General features: G+C 53.9%; 1 protein-coding gene across 1 annotated transcript in view; it reads right to left on the reverse strand.

Moving 5' to 3' along the window:
• LOC119114724 (polycystin-2) overlaps positions 1–18,554 on the reverse strand; it is a 20,125-nt gene extending 1,571 nt beyond the window's left edge. Inside the window, exons 1-10 of the mRNA XM_037238744.1 lie at positions 18,485–18,554; positions 12,152–12,254; positions 10,520–10,631; positions 9,852–9,962; positions 9,183–9,313; positions 7,889–8,020; positions 3,623–3,747; positions 1,683–1,767; positions 749–888; positions 223–387 (exon numbers count right to left, since the gene is read on the reverse strand). Coding sequence (XP_037094639.1) covers positions 223–387; positions 749–888; positions 1,683–1,767; positions 3,623–3,747; positions 7,889–8,020; positions 9,183–9,313; positions 9,852–9,962; positions 10,520–10,631; positions 12,152–12,181 — 1,031 coding nt within the window. The 5' untranslated portion in view covers positions 12,182–12,254; positions 18,485–18,554. The remainder of the gene's footprint in view (positions 1–222; positions 388–748; positions 889–1,682; positions 1,768–3,622; positions 3,748–7,888; positions 8,021–9,182; positions 9,314–9,851; positions 9,963–10,519; positions 10,632–12,151; positions 12,255–18,484) is intronic.
• Between the last annotated feature and the right edge of the window lie 223 nt (positions 18,555–18,777).

The raw sequence follows: 18,777 nt of genomic DNA on the forward strand, positions 1-18,777 counted from the left end.
CATCAATACCAACCTGCTTTTGACACTTGAGTGCCTACAATGAGCAGCAAGCACCACCAAGGAAAGTATCCCTCGTCTCCCCCTGCCGTGTTTCGGAAGGAGACGACAGCAAACAATACCGGCGCCCTGGCACGTGGGCGTGGAGACTGCGCAATCGCTTCGCTGCCCCCTGGGACGAACGCTGACGCAGTGACGACACCCCACTACCCCCGGCTGCAGCACCGGTCGCTGACCTCCTCCACGATGTAGTAGATGACGAAAATGGCGAAGATCCACTCGCAGGCCATGACGAAGTAGTCGAATGGCGTCACGTAGCGCAGCAGCTTGACCGTGCGGAAGGAGTAGGACGGGATCATGCCGCCTGTAGCCGGAAACTCGAACACCAGCCTGGAGACGCGCGGTGGGTCAGGTCAGGTCAGGTCAGGCGCCCCTGGCGCCCGGACGGTGCTGCTGGACGTGCGGGAGGTCCGGTGCGCTGCTACCCGTGGAAGACAGCAGAAGAACATTCCGCTCAGATTCCAGATAACCTTTGCGTGATCAGTGATGTACATTATTGTACTAGTGGGCGCCTCGCAGGAAAAGGCGATGCTTGTTTATAGGCACTGTGCTATACCTGTTAAGTACATCGCTTAAAACACGGCACGACTGCTCCACATCAGCAGCATCCAGCACACTTCTGACTCTCCACTGCCATCTCTTCCCTAAGCGTGGATAAAAGCCGAAGGCGGTGCAGCTCGACCCGGCTGACCTGACGACGCAGAAGAGGTTGATGTTGGCGTTGTAGACGGTGAAGTCGATGAAGATGGCGCGCGTGCCGCGGCCGATCCAGAGATTGCGCCGCAGGCTCGCGATAATTTCCACCGTCTTGGCGCGGCTGGTGGATAGGTCCTGCCGAGCGACAACGAAGGGTGACGTGTGGTACCGCGGAGAGACTGTTGCTGTGTCGTACCCCGGAGGGACCATTACCGCGTCGTACCGCGGAGGGACTACTGAAGTGTCGTACCGCGGAGGGACTATCGCCGTGTCGTGCCACAGAGGGACTACTGGCGTGTCGCAGTGAGGAGGTACCATTGGTCTGTGGTAACGAGAAGGGACTATTGCCGTGTCGTACCGCGAAAGGATCATTGCTGTGCCTTGTCGTGCAGGGATTATTTGACCATCACACCGGGGTTGGCCTGAAGGCGTGTCGCACCATGAGGCCCCATTCGAGGCTGGTGGCACGAAGCCTGGGGTCAAATGGCTTATCACACGAGACGATTGTGTCGAGTGTTTCCTCATGGAGGGGGAATGGAAGGCATCGCATATTGAATCGTGCGGCAAAACAGCGCCGAGTAGTTCGTCACGCAGCGCGAGCAGCACCGAGTGGATCGTCACGCAGCGCGAGCAGCACCGAGTGGATTGTCACACAGCGCGAGCAGCACCGAGTGGATCGTCACGCAGTGCGAGCAGCACCGAGTGGATTGCCACGCAGTGCGAGCAGCACCGAGTAGTTCGTCACGCAGCGCGAGCAGCACCGAGTGGATCGTCACTCAGTGCGAATTGCATGGAATGGTACGTTCCTCACTCTGCGGATTGGCATCGAAATGCACCTCACGCAGCGGACCGTGCTAAACGGCTTCCAAGGGAGGTCGCCTGCCCTTTATACGACCGTCTGGAGGATTGCACCGCGGTTGTCGGCTTACCACGTAGGCGCCGGCCCCCGAGTACGTGCTGATGACTCCCCACACCGACTGGGAGCCGAGCTCCTTCTCCGTGTAGTAGTTCCATCTGTGGACGGAAAAACGAACTAGCCTGGTCACCTGAGCACGCAGTGGGCGAGGCGGGCCGCGTACGGAAACTGTCCGAGGAGGAGTTCAAGTTGAGGCGTTACGGCTGTGATCTCACGTTGTCTGGGATAAATGAATCCGGACCCAGACCTGAGGCATGACGACTTATTTCTGGGGAAAGACCAAGGTCTGAAAGATGAAGGTGCACGCTGTCGGATAAGATCTTAGGCACAACGTTAAGCCAGTAGGGCGCGTTTTTAAAACCACGTAATTAGGGACTATTATGCTGGAAAGAGATCCCGCTCGAGGAGCCCATGCCATTTGCCGCTGCCAGTTGCCTATCCCGCGGATTTTCCGGCCAAAAGGTGAGAGGAAGCAAACGACATCTCACGGTGCTGGTATGAATGCCGCCTCGTACACTGGGCAAAACTTGGTGGCTCGCGTAGGCTGTCCAATTTCGAAAAGGCAATGCCTTTGTTCATCCAGCCATGAACTGTATATCATTGCTCGTGACAAATCATAAGGCAAAATCCGTGCATGAGCTTAATCTTTAAAAACCGTTTTTTTCGACAGAGTAACACATCTGGACTGGGCGGCATAATCAAATACACCTTGTGACAGGATTCGTCCAACAGCATTCGACAAGAGAAAAGAAACGAAAGACAAAGTGATCGTCATTCGCTGATCACACATATTTGATATACGTGCGGGTGTGCATGCGTTGGTGTGTGCTGTGAGTTTCCCACATGCATCTGCAAACGCTGTGGCCGTGTGAGCTTGTCCACCTGCGCCATCGACGGTCTCCTACGCAGCTTGCTTCACGCATATCCAGACCAAGCGAATGAGGGCTTAGGCTGCTAGGTGTTACGCTCAAACGGTGGTACACTACGCTCGGTGCTCCGCTACGCGTGGTGCTACGCTGCTACGCTCAAACCTTTCTACTTTGGTGCGTGCAATTCCTAGTCTGCGGTTTAGATATTAGCAAAGGCAACAATCACAGTCCAGCTCCTATGTGTTGCACACTTAACTCGGACCATGGTGACTTGAGATAACCACATAATCCTATTTGATGTGTGCAGAACATGAAGGCAGTACGTGCAGCTGTTAATCTGGCTCCGTGTCGAGTGCGTGTCGTGCGGTTCAGGAGGCTCGGGCCCGAGCGTCTCCTGGGCCTGACAGTCGCACCCAGGCCCCGGGCCTGGGTCTGGGTCTGGGTCACACCCAGCTCCTGGACCTGACAACCACACCCAGCTCCTGGGTCTGACAGCCACGCCCAACTCCTGGGTCGGGCAGCCACACCCAACTCCTGGGTCTGTAGTCACACCCAACTCCTGGGTCTGTAGTCACACCCAACTCCTGGGTTTGACAACCACACCCAACTCCTGGGTTTGACAGCCACACCCAGCTCCTGGGTTTGACAGCCACGCCCAACTCCTGGGTTTGACAGCCACACCCAGGTCCTGGGTCTGACAGCCACACCCAACTCCTGGGTCTGACAGCCTCACCCAACTCCTGGGTCTGACAGCCCCACTCAGCTCCTGGGTCTGACAGCCACGCCCAACTCCTGGGTTTGACAGCCACACCCAACTCCTGGGTCGGGCAGCCACACCCAACTCCTGGGTCTGACAGCCGCATCACGCCGTGCAGCGCTCACGCTGCACCTCTGCGGACGCTCACGCCGCGTCAATCAAAGGCCTCGCACCACTCTCACGCCATGCAGCCCGTTCGCTGTGCTCGCCACTCTCACGCCATGCAGCCCCTTCGCTGTGCTCGCCGCGGTCGCGCCATGCTGTCCCTGGGTCCGATGGTAACATCACACCACGCTGAGCGCCCACTCAACAGCCGCGGCTACTCACGCTGTGCCGTTCTTGGGCCCGAAGGCGTTCTTGTCCTCGATGTTCTCCGAATAGACGCTGTAGCACTTGTCGATAGCGCCGGCGAAGTTTTCATGCACGTTACACGAGTCGTCGGTGACTCGTAGCTGGCGACCCCGGGTTACGGAGCGTCAGAGAGGTCAGGGCCGGGGTAGGAAAGGTCAAGGGTCGCGAGATTAATCGAGGACGGCCAAAGCAGAGATCGTTTGAGCATGATCGAGCACTACAGTACCCAAATTAAGCGTGAAAAGCGGACAGCGGAATCACGAGTTTGCTGTACCGGACACTCCAGGATCTAGCCACGTTTGAACACAACGGCGCTCGGCAGACGTTCGTGTAGGTCCTGAACCACAGCCACAAGGGTGACGCTTTTATTTTCGTGATGAAACCGACCCGCGGAATCGTTAAAAGACTTTCAGCTGCTGCCAACCGTTCTTTTTTGCAAGCGCTCGTCAATCAGCCCGGCCATGAAAGCAGGGGTTGTCAAATTTGATGTCTACACAATCAATTTGCTTCAGCGTAGGTATTCCAAAGAATGTTCGCTGTGTTACCGCTTTGGTATGTTGAACATTGGTTGGATTCGATCCTGAATCGAATGCAGGAATATATGTTCATGGTTGGCTAAAGTTACGATCTATGCGCCCGCAAATATCCGTCAAATTGGATAACACATCATGCATCATGACTTAACTCTTCAATGTTCTTAAAAACACGGGGAGGCATGGACGAAAACACCGTGTACTCAGCACGTCACGCGCATAGAAGCGCTCTACAGGGCCGCGTGATCTCCACACGCTTAGAATTGCTGGACAAGGCCACAAGGTCTGCACACGCCTTAGAAGTGCTGGACAAGGCCGCGAGGTCTCCACACGCTTAGAAGTCCTGGACAAGGCCGCGAGGTCTCCACGCGCGTAGAAGTGGTGGACAACGCTGCAAGGTTGCGACAACAAGGTACCTTGCCTCGACACGTATGCGACTGGAATGCACACTTCGGGAAACCTCCGCAATGAATGACATTCATGATGCATGTCTCCCCAAGCACGTGTGTCAAAGTCGATTCTGAGTTTTAAGCGGAACGTCTATGATCTGTCACAAACAGCAACCCAGCTCGTGCAGTAATCGGAAAGAAGCTTCGAGGCTACGTTTGTGCGCGTGTAAGATTACGCGTTGTTTGCATGGACGGACAACACAAGTGTCCCTGCCTTGTTTCAATTTGCGCCTATTCGTCATGGCCATAACGTGTGGAAAAACTTGGCCGGCGGATTTCTGCAAAAAGAACACCAAAACACTAGTGATCGACGATCAAACTAGACTTACCCCCACGCTACGCCCGACTGTCGCTCCAGGTGAACTGCTACCCGTGAGCTGTGTTGTATCATTAAGGCAGGTACAATTTCCCCTCTTGGCATTTAGATACGTAATTGGATGCGAGGTACCCCAAGGGTATGCGTGATGGTAAAACAACGGTGATTATATGTTGTGCTTAGGCCGATAACGCTATCACGCCAGGCTCATTTTGTATCGGATATCACCCAACAAATTCTGCAATCCACATTCTCAGAGCGGATGAGGACACAACCATGGCGAAAGTCGCTGCTGCTGTACGATTTCCAACGCCCCGATTACCTTTGGGTCGATTGCTGTCCAACATTGTTTGCCCTGTCCTCACCCTGCGCACGAGGCCGTACCCAAAACCAATCAAAAGCGGGAGACCGTACCCAGAACTAACAAAACCGGGGAGACCGTACCCAGAACTAACAAACCGGGGAGACCGTACCCAGAACTAACCAAAACCAGGGAGAAAGTAACCAAAACCAACCAAAACCGGGGAGACCTTACCCAGAACTAACCAAAAGCAGGGGGACCGTACCCAGAACTAACCAAAACCAGGGAGACCGCACCCAGAACTAACCAAAACCGGGGAGACCGTACCCAGGACTAACGAAAATCGGGGAGACCGTACCCAGAACTAACGAAAGCCGGGGAGACCGTACCCAGGACTAACCAAAACCGGGGAGACCGTACCCAGAACTAACCAAAACCAGGGAGAAAGTATCGAAAACGAACGAAACTCCAGGCTCGCCCTGCGGTACCCTGAAGAAAAGCGGCGTCGGCCCGGGTCCGTATTGACTCGCCGTCCTAGCAATGGCCTTGCTACGCCACAGCCCCCCGTCCGCTGCACCTGGCTCGGGGGTCCCCCCCCCCTCCCCCCTGCGCCGCGGTCCAGGAGGCGGCGGTGACGTCATGGCTATTGAGCGGTCGAGGGTATCTCCCGGACTACGGCGGTGGCGGCGGCCGGTCGGCACGGCCGGCGGAACGCCTCGGGGGCCGGCGGCCACCTGCCTGCCCGGCCCGGCCGCGGCCGCCCGCGGGCACAGATTGGGCCCGCGCTCAATACGGTGGCCGTGGTAGCACGTCAACAAGCGCCGCGTGACCCCGGCCCCGGGCCGCCGGCGCTGATGCTTGCCGACGCTGCGCCGCCGTGACCCAGCCGCGGGTGCACGGCTCTGAACAGGACTGCGCGGAGGGGGGGGGGGGGGGTTGCAGGTTCGGGCGGCGGGTACGGGCGATGGGACGCGCCAGTTGCGATGCCTTGCGGTCCCGAGTCTGACCCCATTCTCGAGTCTGGTCCCGATTCTGACTCCAGTCTGACTCTAGTCCCGAGTCTGACTCCAGTCTCGAGTCTGGTCCTGAGTCTGACTCCAGTCTTGAGTCCGGTCCCGAGTCTGACTCCAGTCTCGAGTCTAGTCCCGAGTCTGTCTGATCAGCCCGCAGGTGATCTCCAGCTGTATCTTTTTTAATTTTTAAAATTAAAATAATTTGTCTAGTTAAGGCCATGTTTTCACAATGGCTGGCATCCCACCGTGTCTGAAGCGTGGAAACAGTCACAAAAGTTCTTGGACGCCCCGGCTTCGAACACAAAACCTTTTCGTTACGAAAGCAGCGTGCCACCGACATAGCTACACAAACCGTTGGGTTCACCGCAAAAGTCGGAAATGCACGGCGTACCGTAGACAAAAACTTTGATCCAGTACGTTGTGAGAATTTGGGTTCTCTAGGACAAAATGGCCACGGGTCGGCTCTCAAGACAAATTAGCTTTTTTTTTGTTGTTGCAAGGTTTGTCAAAATTGGTCGAGTATAATTCGATCCACAGCTCTGTGAAGAGCAGGCCCTTAACACGTGAACGCTATGGGCTAAAGGAAAGGTGCACCATGGAGTGGTTGTGCTGCCAACGTGCTTCGGTGAGGGCCTGCGCGCCCACCACTGTGTGGATCCGAAGTGCCACGAGCTGGAGAGCCATAAGAGCGACGTCACGAGCGCCCAAATGTCGTCACCAACTGCATTTAGCTCTAGGCATCAATATGCAACGAAGGCAGGTGCTCCTGATGTCAGCACCAAAAGCGTCGACCACTATAGCTTCGTAGTAGCGCACTCGTAAGCTTGCTTCGTGCGTCACGAAAGTGAATCAAGGTGTTCGGTCTCAGCAGGGTCGTCAGAAAGGCCCGGAGAAATGAGTGGAGTTGAAAAGGCCCTTGAGGGCAATACTCCATTCATCACCGTGTGTGTTATGTTCAGCTTCCATAGCAAGTCTGTGTGTGGGGTGGGGGGGGGGGGGTGGACATGCAATGTACTGCTCACTTTGTTTCTTCCCAGAATTTTTTCGACAAATGACGATGGATTTTTGAAGGGCTAAACTCAGAGAGCGTCTTCCATCTGTTTCCAGCAACAAATAATGCTGGTGACATTGAAGCTGCTTCAATTTTTCTGGTGTCCGGTCCGTTTTTAAGATGTCTGTGAAATTGTATCCCTTTAAAGGAAAAACAAAGAGAAAACTTTCTGAGAACCATCCTAAAAATCTGTGTTCTGGAACGGTTCCTCGTCGAGCGAGTCCATCTAGGATCGCCATGCTACAGACAATCGTCATGTGATGCAAAGCTGGAACACCAGCGTGCCTTTCGTAGCAAACCCTTGCTCTTTGATTACAAAACCAAAATACTCGATTCCTGGTCACTGTGAAAACTGTGCAACCACTCTGACTTAATCATGATGGCCAGTGTTGTTTCTGTCGTATTCTCCACTCATGCCCGCCTGTCAGCCCACGGCAGAACGGGAGGGTCCTCACGCGCCTGCCGCGCACGCCACGAGCCTGCGGACGTACCTGTCGCATCCGCGGCACCCCGGGCCACGAACCTGCGGACGTACCTGTCGCATCCGCGGCACCCCGAGCCACGAGTCTGCGGACGTACCTGTCGCATCCGCGGCACCCCGAGCATGCGGTTCTCGTAGAGGATGTTGTTGTCGCGCTCGTCGACGCTGGTGCGGGCCCGGTCGTACCACGAGTCCCAGTACAGGCCGTCCGTCAGCGGACCCTCCACAAACTGCCGGCCAGGGTACGACAGTCAAACCGTACCAGGGGCTCGACAGCCAAACCGTACCAGAGGTACGACAGTCAAACCGTACCAGGGGCTCGACAGCCAAACCGTACCGGAGGTACGACAGTCAAACCGTACCAGGGGCTCGACAGCCAAACCGTACCAGAGGTACGACAGTCAAACCGTACCAGGGGCTCGACAGCCAAACCGTACCAGAGGTACGACAGTCAAACCGTACCAGGGGCTCGACAGCCAAACCGTACCAGAGGTACGACAGTCAAACCGTACCAGGGGCTCGACAGCCAAACCGTACCAGAGGTACGACAGTCAAACCGTACCAGGGGCTCGACAGCCAAACCGTACCAGAGGTACGACAGTCAAACCGTACCAAGGGCTCGACAGCCAAACCGTACCGGAGGTACGACAGTCAAACCGTACCAGGGGCTCGACAGCCAAACCGTACCAGAGGTACGACAGTCAAACCGTACCAGGGGCTCGACAGCCAAACCGTACCGGAGGTACGACAGTCAAACCGTACCAGGGGCTCGACAACCAAACCGTACCGGAGGTACGACAGTCAAACCGTACCAGGGGCTCGACAGCCAAACAGTACCGGAGGTACGACAGTCAAACCGTACCAGGGGCTCGACAGCCAAACCGTACCAGAGGTACGACAGTCAAACCGTACCAGGGGCTCGACAGCCAAACCGTACCAGAGATACGACAGGCAAATCGTACCCGGGATACGAAAGGCAAACCGCGCCCGGGGTACAGCTCCCAAATCATGACCGGATTAGAAGATCATGAATTCAAACCCTTCGGAGCGTTTTAGAACGAGCTGTTCGTCACTGAGTCACCTATAATTTGTTTGAAGCTGGGAATGCAGCTGTCAAACAGCTGCGAGCCGCGGGGACCAGGAGGAGGACGCCGAGAGCCCAACACAAACGCGTAACTCTTAACGTACACTTTGCGTGGGAAAGTGGTTTCAAATGAACGCACCATATTCTTAAACCGCAAAAATGTATATCGAGATCTACGCGGTCGGGAATTCCAGATTTGAAATGCATTTCATCCTAGCCAGCACCAATTTGTCCGGAAACAGTTTTTTTCTGACGACGCGCGGAGTCCGTCTCCCATCCGCGCTGGGAGGACGGCGGCGAGGACTCACCCTCCAGAAGTCCAACACTTGCGTAGAACCCTTGAAGTTGTTTCTCGTGTCCGGGTACGGCGCCTCCAGGAACAGTTCGGAGAGGACCTTGGTGTAGTAGTACATGGTGGGAGACGTCATCCCAAACGTCACTGGCGGGCGGTAACGAACGTCAGTGGCGGGAATAACGAGCGTCAGTGGCGGGAGTAACCAGCGTCAGTGGCGGGAGTAACGAGCGTCAGTGGCGGGAGTAACGAGCGTCAGTGGCGGGAGTAACGAGCGTCACTGGCGGGCAGTAATGAGCGTCAGTGGCGGGAGTAACGAGCGTCAGTGGCGGGAGTAACGAGCGTCAGTGGCGGGAGTAACCAGCGTCAGTGGCGGGAGTAACCGGCGTCAGTGGCGGGAGTAACGAGCGTCAGCGGCGGGATTCCACGTGAGCGGTGCTCTAGGAAGCACAAATTATCACACAAAATAGCAGGTGTATTTAGTTTAGGCGCTCACAGAAACATCGCAGCATTTCGCTTTCTTCATATTCTCAATGCTCACAACGCTATGGCGTGAGACGGCTTACAAAAACGCGACACTTTCAGCAAAAAATACTCCAGATACACACCTGGGTAGTCCCAGGTGTGCATTATTACGGGCATCAATATTCACAGATGCGCTGCACTAGGATCACCAGATACTCACAGATACACAGCACTATCAGGAACACGATGTAGACCACCAGCTCTCGCAGCGTCGTCCGTACCACTATCTCCCTGTCATTGGTGTGTGTCATTTGGCGTGTGGTCCACATTCCTGAAAACGGGATGACGTCACTGTTCTGGCGAGATGACGCCACCGTTCTGGTGGGAAGACGTCACTGTTCTGGCGGGATGACGTCAGTGTTCTGGCGGGATGACGCCAGTAGTCATACTCCGGACTTACGACCGTAGATCCATTGGTCGATACCCGCCAGCGCCACGCTGAGGAGGTGTAAATAACGCACGACAGCACGCGCGTATCCTCCGCAGTGACGTCATCATACGCAAAGCTGAGTAGTCGGGCTGAAGCACCACGGTCCTGTTTGCATTCGGTTTGACCAGGGCTGTTTGCGTACGGAAAACATCATCTTTGAAAGTGTTGCGCAGCTGCCTCATATGACAAAAAAAACGTATGTGATCACAATCGGTCACTTTCTCAGCCCATCCCAGCATCCGTGCCTTTCTGCCGCAGTCAACCTCCCCTCAGCGTTTCTTTTATCATCTTATCGTGACTAACCCTCCCTTCCCTGTCCCATCCCTCCCACGGCCGCGTCTGGTCCTTCTCCACCCTGAGCCCACTCCCAATCCCTCGTCCTCCTCGGCGGCGCTCACCCCCAATGCAGTTGGTGAAGGATCCCCAGCAGCCCTTGGGCTCTTCTTGCCTGACATCGGGGTCATCTCCGTACGCCTCCAGGGCGCTCGGGTCATCCTTCATCCAGAGCTGCTGCTCGGGCACGACAGAGACAGGTCAGCCATCGCCCGAGAACACGCGTACACGAGGCTCATCTGAGAATGTTAAGGGGCGTCAATTGCAACCCAGAGCTGCTGCTCGGGCGCGACAGAGACAGGTCAGCTACCGCCCGAGAACACGCGTACACGAGGCTCATCTGAGAGTTTTAAGGGGCGTCAACTGCAACACAGAGCTGCTGCTTTCGGCGAGACAGAGACAGGTCAGCTACCGGCCAAGAACACGCGTACACGAGGCTCATCTGAGAGTTTTAAGGGGCGTCAACTGCAACCCAGAGCTGTTGCTTCGGCGAGACAGAGACAATCAGATACCGTCTAAAAACCATGCATACACGAGGCTTATCTGAGATCTTTAAGGGGGCGTGAACTTCATCGGCTATTTGTCATTTATTATCACGGTATCTATTTATTATTATCATTGACAAAAAAGGCTCATCTCGAGTATCAACCGTGCAACAGCCGAATACCATACATTTACGAGGCCTACGACGGATACTCTCTGTCCAAATACCAGCTGAATATTAAGCACTTACGAGATGTGCCCCAGGCACAGAACAGGAACAGATCGTGTGGCCCCTGAATACGGTGAGTTCGCGAGGCTTACAACGGACACGTGCTACGCAGATCATATCGCATGATTCATAACATAGTTATATTTTTATTCAACTTGCAGGGTTTGCATAATTAATACCACTTTTCACAATTACAATTCAGATACCAGCCACCTTCCATTCACTCAAAAGTCTTGCCGTATACACCTCACTATGAACAGCAATGTACCAGGCTTCAAGGGACATGAGGGAGTTACTTGAACAGCAATAAATTAAAATAAGGTTCAGTGCTTCCCAACACATTTGTTGTTTGCTTGCTGCCCAGCGCAGCTCAAGCTCCAAAACTTTTTGGAATGTGATTTAGTCGTTCACACATTGATGTTTGACGGGAACAAAGGAAGCACAAAACCACGAAATGCCACGAGGCCGAGCGTCACGGACGTGTTGCTTACCCGCATGTGGTAAGTTATGCCGCATTACTTACCCGCTCGTGTGGTAAGTTACGCCGTGTTGCTTACCCACGTGCGGTAAGTTACGGCGTGTTGCTTACCCACGTGCGGTATGCTACGCCGTACTGCTCACCCGTGCGTGCGGAAAGTTATGGCGTGTTGCCTACCCACGTGCGGTATGCTACCCCGTGCTGCTTACCCGCTCGTGTGGTAAGTTACGCCGTGTTGCTTACCCACGTGCGGTATGTTACGCCGTGCTGCTCTTCCGCGCGTGCGGTAAGTTACGTCGTTCGCTTTCAGAAGGCGCGATATGCTCGCAACGTCAAGGCCCGAGGAAGCTTATCAGATGCTTTGTGTAACGTGTCATAGAAATGTCTCCTATTGCTCTTTCAAGGAGCTTAAAGCCATGCTTCTCATAAGCTAATTTACCATGCACACATGCGCCCGCCACGGATCGCAGCACACTTTGTCACATGCAACACAGGGCACGGACGCACCTCTTTCCCTGAAGATGGCCGGCCAGCCATGGTGACTGCTCGGGAGGCTGCGGTGGCGCTGCCTCAGCCGTGCACGTTCTTGGTGACCCGTGCCCCACCTCCGCTGTGGAGACGGTGTACAGTCAGGTCAGGGCTGTCAGCGGCATTCGGCCGCGCTGAGGCGCCGACCGGTTCTGGCGGCCGGCATTGTTTGGTCAACAGCACATCATTTTCAGAGATTGTTTGACGAGCTGGCGTTGTTTCAGGCGAGAGGCTGTGATATCCGCAAGCCCGCTTAATTGTCTGTATTTGTTGGTGATGGTGATTCGTCAGCAAGATAACGTGCGGAGAGAGCCTGGGCATGTCATCGGAGTCTGATGACTGGAACTGCATCTTCTGAAGCTTGGGATACTGGCGCTGAGACTCAGCATGTATTCATTCAGATTGCGCATCCTTTAGTGCCAGGACTTATCAAGTATCGTTCTTTTACTGGAAGTGAGTTCATTTATGCGGGGGGTGGCGTTCCCTTTTCATTTGGTGAGGACCTAGTTCTCTAAAGTTAACAAGAAAGCGTGCCAACTCTGGGGAAGACTCGTTTTTGGGCTATTAAGTGGGCAAGTTCAAACGGCTCGCCCATTTTTGACTGCGCAGCACCCTCAGCTGATTTTGCGAAACTACACCCCCGGGTAATATAACACTGCGTAGAAAGAAGGAGAGCCTGGCTGCCCTTGCAGCCCCGCTTAACATCAATACACACTTGTGACTGTGTACGTGCACGGCATGGGTCTGTACGGGATCACCCGACCCTCCCCTCCGGCCGCGACTGGGGCTAGTGAAGACCACCGGTCAAACGGATTGGACCAGCCCGCCGGGACCGGCACGTTACAACGTCACAATGCTAAGAAACATGTCCAAGCTGCGGTGAATGAAAGCTGCGGTGAAAGCTGCCATATGTCGAAGTGCCCGTGTTCCACCCCAGATGACTGAGCTTGGTTAGACGCCTGTTGGGACCGCCGTCGGCGGCGGTATCACAAGACATGAACACCAAGGTCCGCCCTGACACAGAGGCAGGGCGCCACCAGCCAATGAACATCGAGGCCCGCCCTGACACAGGGGGGTGGGCGCCACCAGCCAATGAACATCGAGGCCCGCCCTGACACAGGGGGCAGGGCGCCACCAGCCAAGAGCGGAGTCTGGCGGCGCGGTCAGAGCAGAGGCGGGGGAGGAGGGGGGGGGGGGGGGTGGGGGGGTGGGGGGCGGGCAACACTCCTCGGCGGAGAGATGGTGAGCGCACACCTCCAAGTGACGGGCCGATTCCAGCCGTGGTGTACTAGCTGAACAGGATTACGGCGCTTCGATGTTCCATTGAATTGTAGGTGGACTTCTGTTTCTCACTGCTAGGCCCATTGAAGTGTTTCGAAAGACAGCTATGGGCAGGTGGAGCACAAGCAAGCGCACGATACTGTTATTAGCAACTTTTCCAAACTAGTTTAATGGAATGCAAATTTCCACGATCTGCCGAGCTTAACTATTCCCTGTTTGGCCGTGACGCGATAGTGGAGGATTCCCTTTGATTTTTACATGCAAGATGTATAGAAAAGAGAAGGTTTTGGGCCAGAGGAAGTCGGAAGGCAATGGCAAGACTTCCGCTGTCTGCACCCACGTCTATCACGTTGTTAAGTAGCGTAACCAGGGGATATCTCAATAGTCCGCACGGTCAAAAAGAGATAACGCATTTCCACGAGCGTTCTTCACTTCTCACCATGCGTCCAACAGTCAACGGAAACCCTCCAACGGAAGTATGCAGCGGTTCTCCAAGTGACATCGCAATACATGTTTTAGCATAGATTGCGGTAAAAATATTTGTTCGTAAGCAAGTTCCTCTCCTACTGCGTCCGCACCGCAAATGTTGTTTCCTCGCTACATGTGACTGAAAACACGCTGGCATTGCTGTGAGGTGAGAAATTTACAGACCTTAAATAAATTGCTTTCTCAACACAGTTGCACTGAGCTTGTCCTCTCCCCCGCATATGTGTTGGAAACGGTTGCTGGGAAACGGCGCCCGGAGGCTAGACCCACCTCTATTAAAAAGGGCTCGTCTGAACGCGGTGCTCGGATAAAAACTGCACGTTAAGGCGAAGAGAACACAGCTTTCCTGTGTCCCTCCGCCTGGGTCGTCGCTGCGGTCTCTGCATAACGGCAGTCAGCTGTTGGCGTCGGGCCGGTTGCCAGGGTTGCCAGTTGCCCTGACGCCGGGCGGCGCGCACACGTCCGCGACAAACATGGCGCCGCGCCCCGGGCAACATTGACTGCCGGGGCCGGCTCACGACGTGGCCGCCAGCTATTCGCGACCATGACCGCGCAGCGCCGTGGCATAGAAACGCGGCTGTGTCGCGACCAGCTGGGTCCTCCCGGATTGTAGATGTAGTGTAGCAGTGACGTGTCTTTTGGTCCTGGAGCTTGCTGATGACGCGTGCTAAGCGCATGCTACGCAGCGAAAAAAAAAGAACTGGGGTTGTCGCAATTCCAGTCCGGACTTTCGTAGGCCCGGGTTCAATTCCATGCCGTGCTGAGGAGCCGGATGGCGCGCTAGAAGCATACTGACACGGCCCTCGTGCCGATGTGTTTCTGCGTACAGCAGGAACCAGCGCGAGCACGAAACGCTCGAGGGCTTCTTGATATTAGCCTCGAGACCTTCGTCTCGGAGCTCAGTTGGTTGCAAGGCTCGCAGTTTCGCCTTTGACAGGTATGGCCTGCGGCCAGTAGCAGAGACCGCGCCCAAAGCAATCAGTTGACGTCAGAGGGAAATCAGCTGACGCCAGAGGGAGCGACGGGTCGCGCCGAGCATTGCGGCACGTTAAACTTTTGCTTTAAACTTTAAACAAAACAAAACTTTAAACCAAATGCTGTCGTTGACATAAAATTGCGTGATCACATGGTAGAGCTCAGGGCTCACATAATAATCACTGCCTAGCTTGAGCTCTAACTCCCCCAAAAAGCATCCATTTAAAAGATTCAGGTTTAATCTTTACAAACAGCGTCCGTCAGATTTTTAGAAATGTCGGCTAGCCCGAGCCATCCTCTAACTTGCAAGTGGACAAGGTACCAACACATTTCCCCGTTACGTAGACGGATTTTCCTGCGAAGTCGGCGCGGGCACCGTATTGCTGTGGTGCATTTATCGCTTTCCGACGTCTGACGGCACTTGCGGGTGACTGGTGTCAGCTTTACCGTTCACCCTCATCGGTGTCAGCGGCGTGAGCAGTACATCTTGAATATGCCCTTGGTGTCAGTGTTCCAAGCATTCTGCACTTTTCAAGCTAAAAGAATGTTTGGCACTCGCGAAACGTAGGGCACTGAGAACAGCGTTTCAGTGATTTCGAGGCCCATGTGAGCAGCGATCTTTCTATTCTTAAACGACAAATTCAAGTCTTTGGATGACATGGATTTCTGGTGTCAAGGCTCGCGGTAAGCGGTGCGGTGCAATTCAGCGATAACGCCAGAATTTTGTAGCAAAAATCAAGATGTCGGAATGTTCGGCATGATCTGTTCTGCCCTCTGACGTAATAGCGAGCGTCTGAACCGACTCGAACCCACTCCCGCCACGGACGGATGGATCGGAAGACAGGTGATCTCACCAGCTGAGATCTCACATCGGACGTGATCACCCTTTTTCCAGAATCGATTAGCAAAAATGATCAGCAAATCTTGCGCATGTGCGCTCGCAATCTTGCAGTCTCCGTAGCCCGCGCATCATTGGTCGTCGCAGCTAACACCAGGCGGCGCCGTACGGGGGCGGTGAAAACGACCCCTTACCGGAAAGTGGTGTCTCTGAATGAAATCTGCATGAAATCCATTCGTGCGAGTTAAGATTTGTCCAGGCCCTGGATCTCATTTGAGCGGCGTCAAGGTTGATTCTCGAAACGGATTTCCACTCGCAGCACCACAAGGACTTTGCGCAAAAGTAGAACTGCTAATCCGTTCAGAGGATCAACCTTAGCCCTTACAGGTTAAATGTATGCTTCAGTCTAACACTTGCGTGGTATGAAACGATCTCTAATATGTGCCATTCGGACAGTTTATCTCTGCAAAGTCATCTCGCAGCCACCAGCCTATTCACTCCAACGCCACTGCTTTACTGATACCACCATGAAGTAAGCATTGCACTCATTCGGTAAGTTATGAATGGCCGCGTCGGGTTACTACATGCATCCTTTCCTTCCGTTTTAGTGCAATAGGCAGCAATAACCTATGCAATCGCTTATATTTAAAGTACTGAGTTTTGGTCTAGCAAATTTTAAGCCAAGTAGGCTAAGTGGGTTATACGCTTGAATTTATTTTGAAACCACGTCATCAGGTAGTCAAACACGGACTGGCTTGGACACAATGACGAAAGCGGCTGGTAGTAACCAGTCTGACGATATAAATCAGCTTATATTACCGAAGAATAGCTGTAGCGTGCATCACCGGCACAATAGTGATGTCAACATAAAGAATGATGAGAATTTCTGAACGCCTGCATCCACTTATTTCATCGTGGTTGCTCAAAATAAATACGTATAATACCAAGTTCATCTCATTTAGTGTATTATAAGCTGTTGATCAGTCCTTGAACGTATGTTTACAGAGTGGCGCGGAGAAAATGGGAGTTGTTGACAACAGATACTCATAATTTCCGATTGGTAAGTACTTTTGCATGTACTTCAGTTGAGGCCTAGCTGAAATCAGACAGTCCTGCGTCAGCGATTTGCTCAGAAAGAGGAAGCTTGATCAGTTATGCGTAGCTTAAAGTTTAAAACGATTAAATTAGAGTGAAGTGTCGATACACCTCGCAGTTTCTTGATATAACTCGACATCCTGCCATAAATAATGTTCTTCTTCAACATTTTTTGGCTCTTGGTAGGTGTGTTCAAAGGCCAACTTGGTTATCAATAACGAGATCTTCACGTTATCATTTCGGGTATGTCCAGATGTTTTCTTAATAGGAGTATATTTTCAAAATGAACTTCACAAAAAAGAGGCTCTCACAGATTTCAGCATGGCTTAATGTTTCACTAAGAACGTCCAGATGAAAGTTTCTAACCAAACGCTGTAAAACCGTTCTCGCTGCCCATGTTAATGTAGGTGGCTGTACATTCACAACGCTAGATCCTGTGGTGGCTGCGCATCCATGACGTTACAGCCTATAACAGCAGTCGTAACACCGTCGATGGTGCTGCTGAGAGACGCACAGTGAACACCAGTAAACACCCATGGTACCAGTGAACATCCATCGATGATACACAATGATGACTAGGGACATTGAGGATGGTGGGCGCCGCTTCCTATAAGCTTTTTTGCTATATAGCCGCCGGCGTCGCCGATTTCACCAGCAGACGTTGCAATGTCACCGACTTCACCAGCAGACGTTGCAATTTCACCGACTTCACCAGCAGACGCTGCAATGGCTGTTGCCGCTCGATACTTTAACATCACCCATTTCGCACGAATAGACCAACGTAGCCGGATGAAATGTTGCCCGCCAGCGAACAACGCTTTTATGAAACGCTTGGTCAAGAAACAGGATCCAAACATCCGTCGTGAAACTTCGGACCAGCTCAAACACTTATGAGCTCTGCGCGTCATTGGCAGAATGTTAACATTTCAGTATGTGTGTGTGTGTGTGTGTGTGGTGGTGGGGGGGGGGGGGGGTTATGGTACTTGACGCACATCATCACACCGCTTTTATGAAGCGCCAGCAACTACACTGGCCCTATTAACGCCCATGGGCCATGGAGCAAACGGGATTCGAACCCGGGCCCCAACATTGGAGTCCATGACGCTAACCATTCGGCCATTACATCCATTTTCGGCATTTTTTAGAACACACTTAACACTGAGATAAAAGCAAGTTTATTGACAGCCTTTGAGTACCTGTTATATATAAACCACAAGAAGCATCAGGCACAAGCAAGCAAAGCGCAAGCAAGACACCCTACGCATTACAACATAGTGCGTAAATATGAATAAAATTGAAAAAGAAAATAAAAAACTGCACTCAGTGGTATCGTTGTAGCCTTTTGTATCAAAAATAATGCACCAGACCTAACTTTTCATTTGTCAATTGCATTTGTTGCAAGATATGTCAGCGCAGCCTTAGATCAACTTGATCCAATCAAAAACATAATGACCTATGGCGGCGCGGCATGACCCACCTGATGACCTGTGGTGGTGCGGTGTGACCCACCTGCTGACCTGTGGCGGTGCCGTGTGACCCACCTGATGACCTGCGGCGGTGTCGTGCGACCCGCCTGATGACCTGCGGCGTTGTGACGCGACCCACCTGATGACCTGCGGCGGAGCCGTGTGACCCACCTGCGGGCCGGTGGCTGATGGCGGCGCAGCCGAGGAGCGGGGCCGCCCTGTGCTGAGGTCTCGGTCCCACCACTGACGCCGCCGCCCGGCCCGGCGCCCCCCGGCCACCGTTGGCACCAACACGCCGCACTGTCCCGGGAAACCGACATACATAGAAACGCCGCCGGCGGCCGGCCGCCGTCCCGGTCCGTGGACCGCACCCGCGGGTCGGGCCGGACGCACGCCTGACCCAGGGTCAGGTTTGCCGTAGGTCAGACGGCCGCCGACCCGGTCCGTGAGCCGCGCCCACGGGT

The sequence above is a fragment of the Pollicipes pollicipes genome, unplaced genomic scaffold (genome assembly GCF_011947565.3).
Source record: "Pollicipes pollicipes isolate AB1234 unplaced genomic scaffold, Ppol_2.1 Scaffold_1600;HRSCAF=1878_pilon_pilon_pilon, whole genome shotgun sequence".
Taxonomy (NCBI): domain Eukaryota; kingdom Metazoa; phylum Arthropoda; class Thecostraca; order Pollicipedomorpha; family Pollicipedidae; genus Pollicipes; species Pollicipes pollicipes.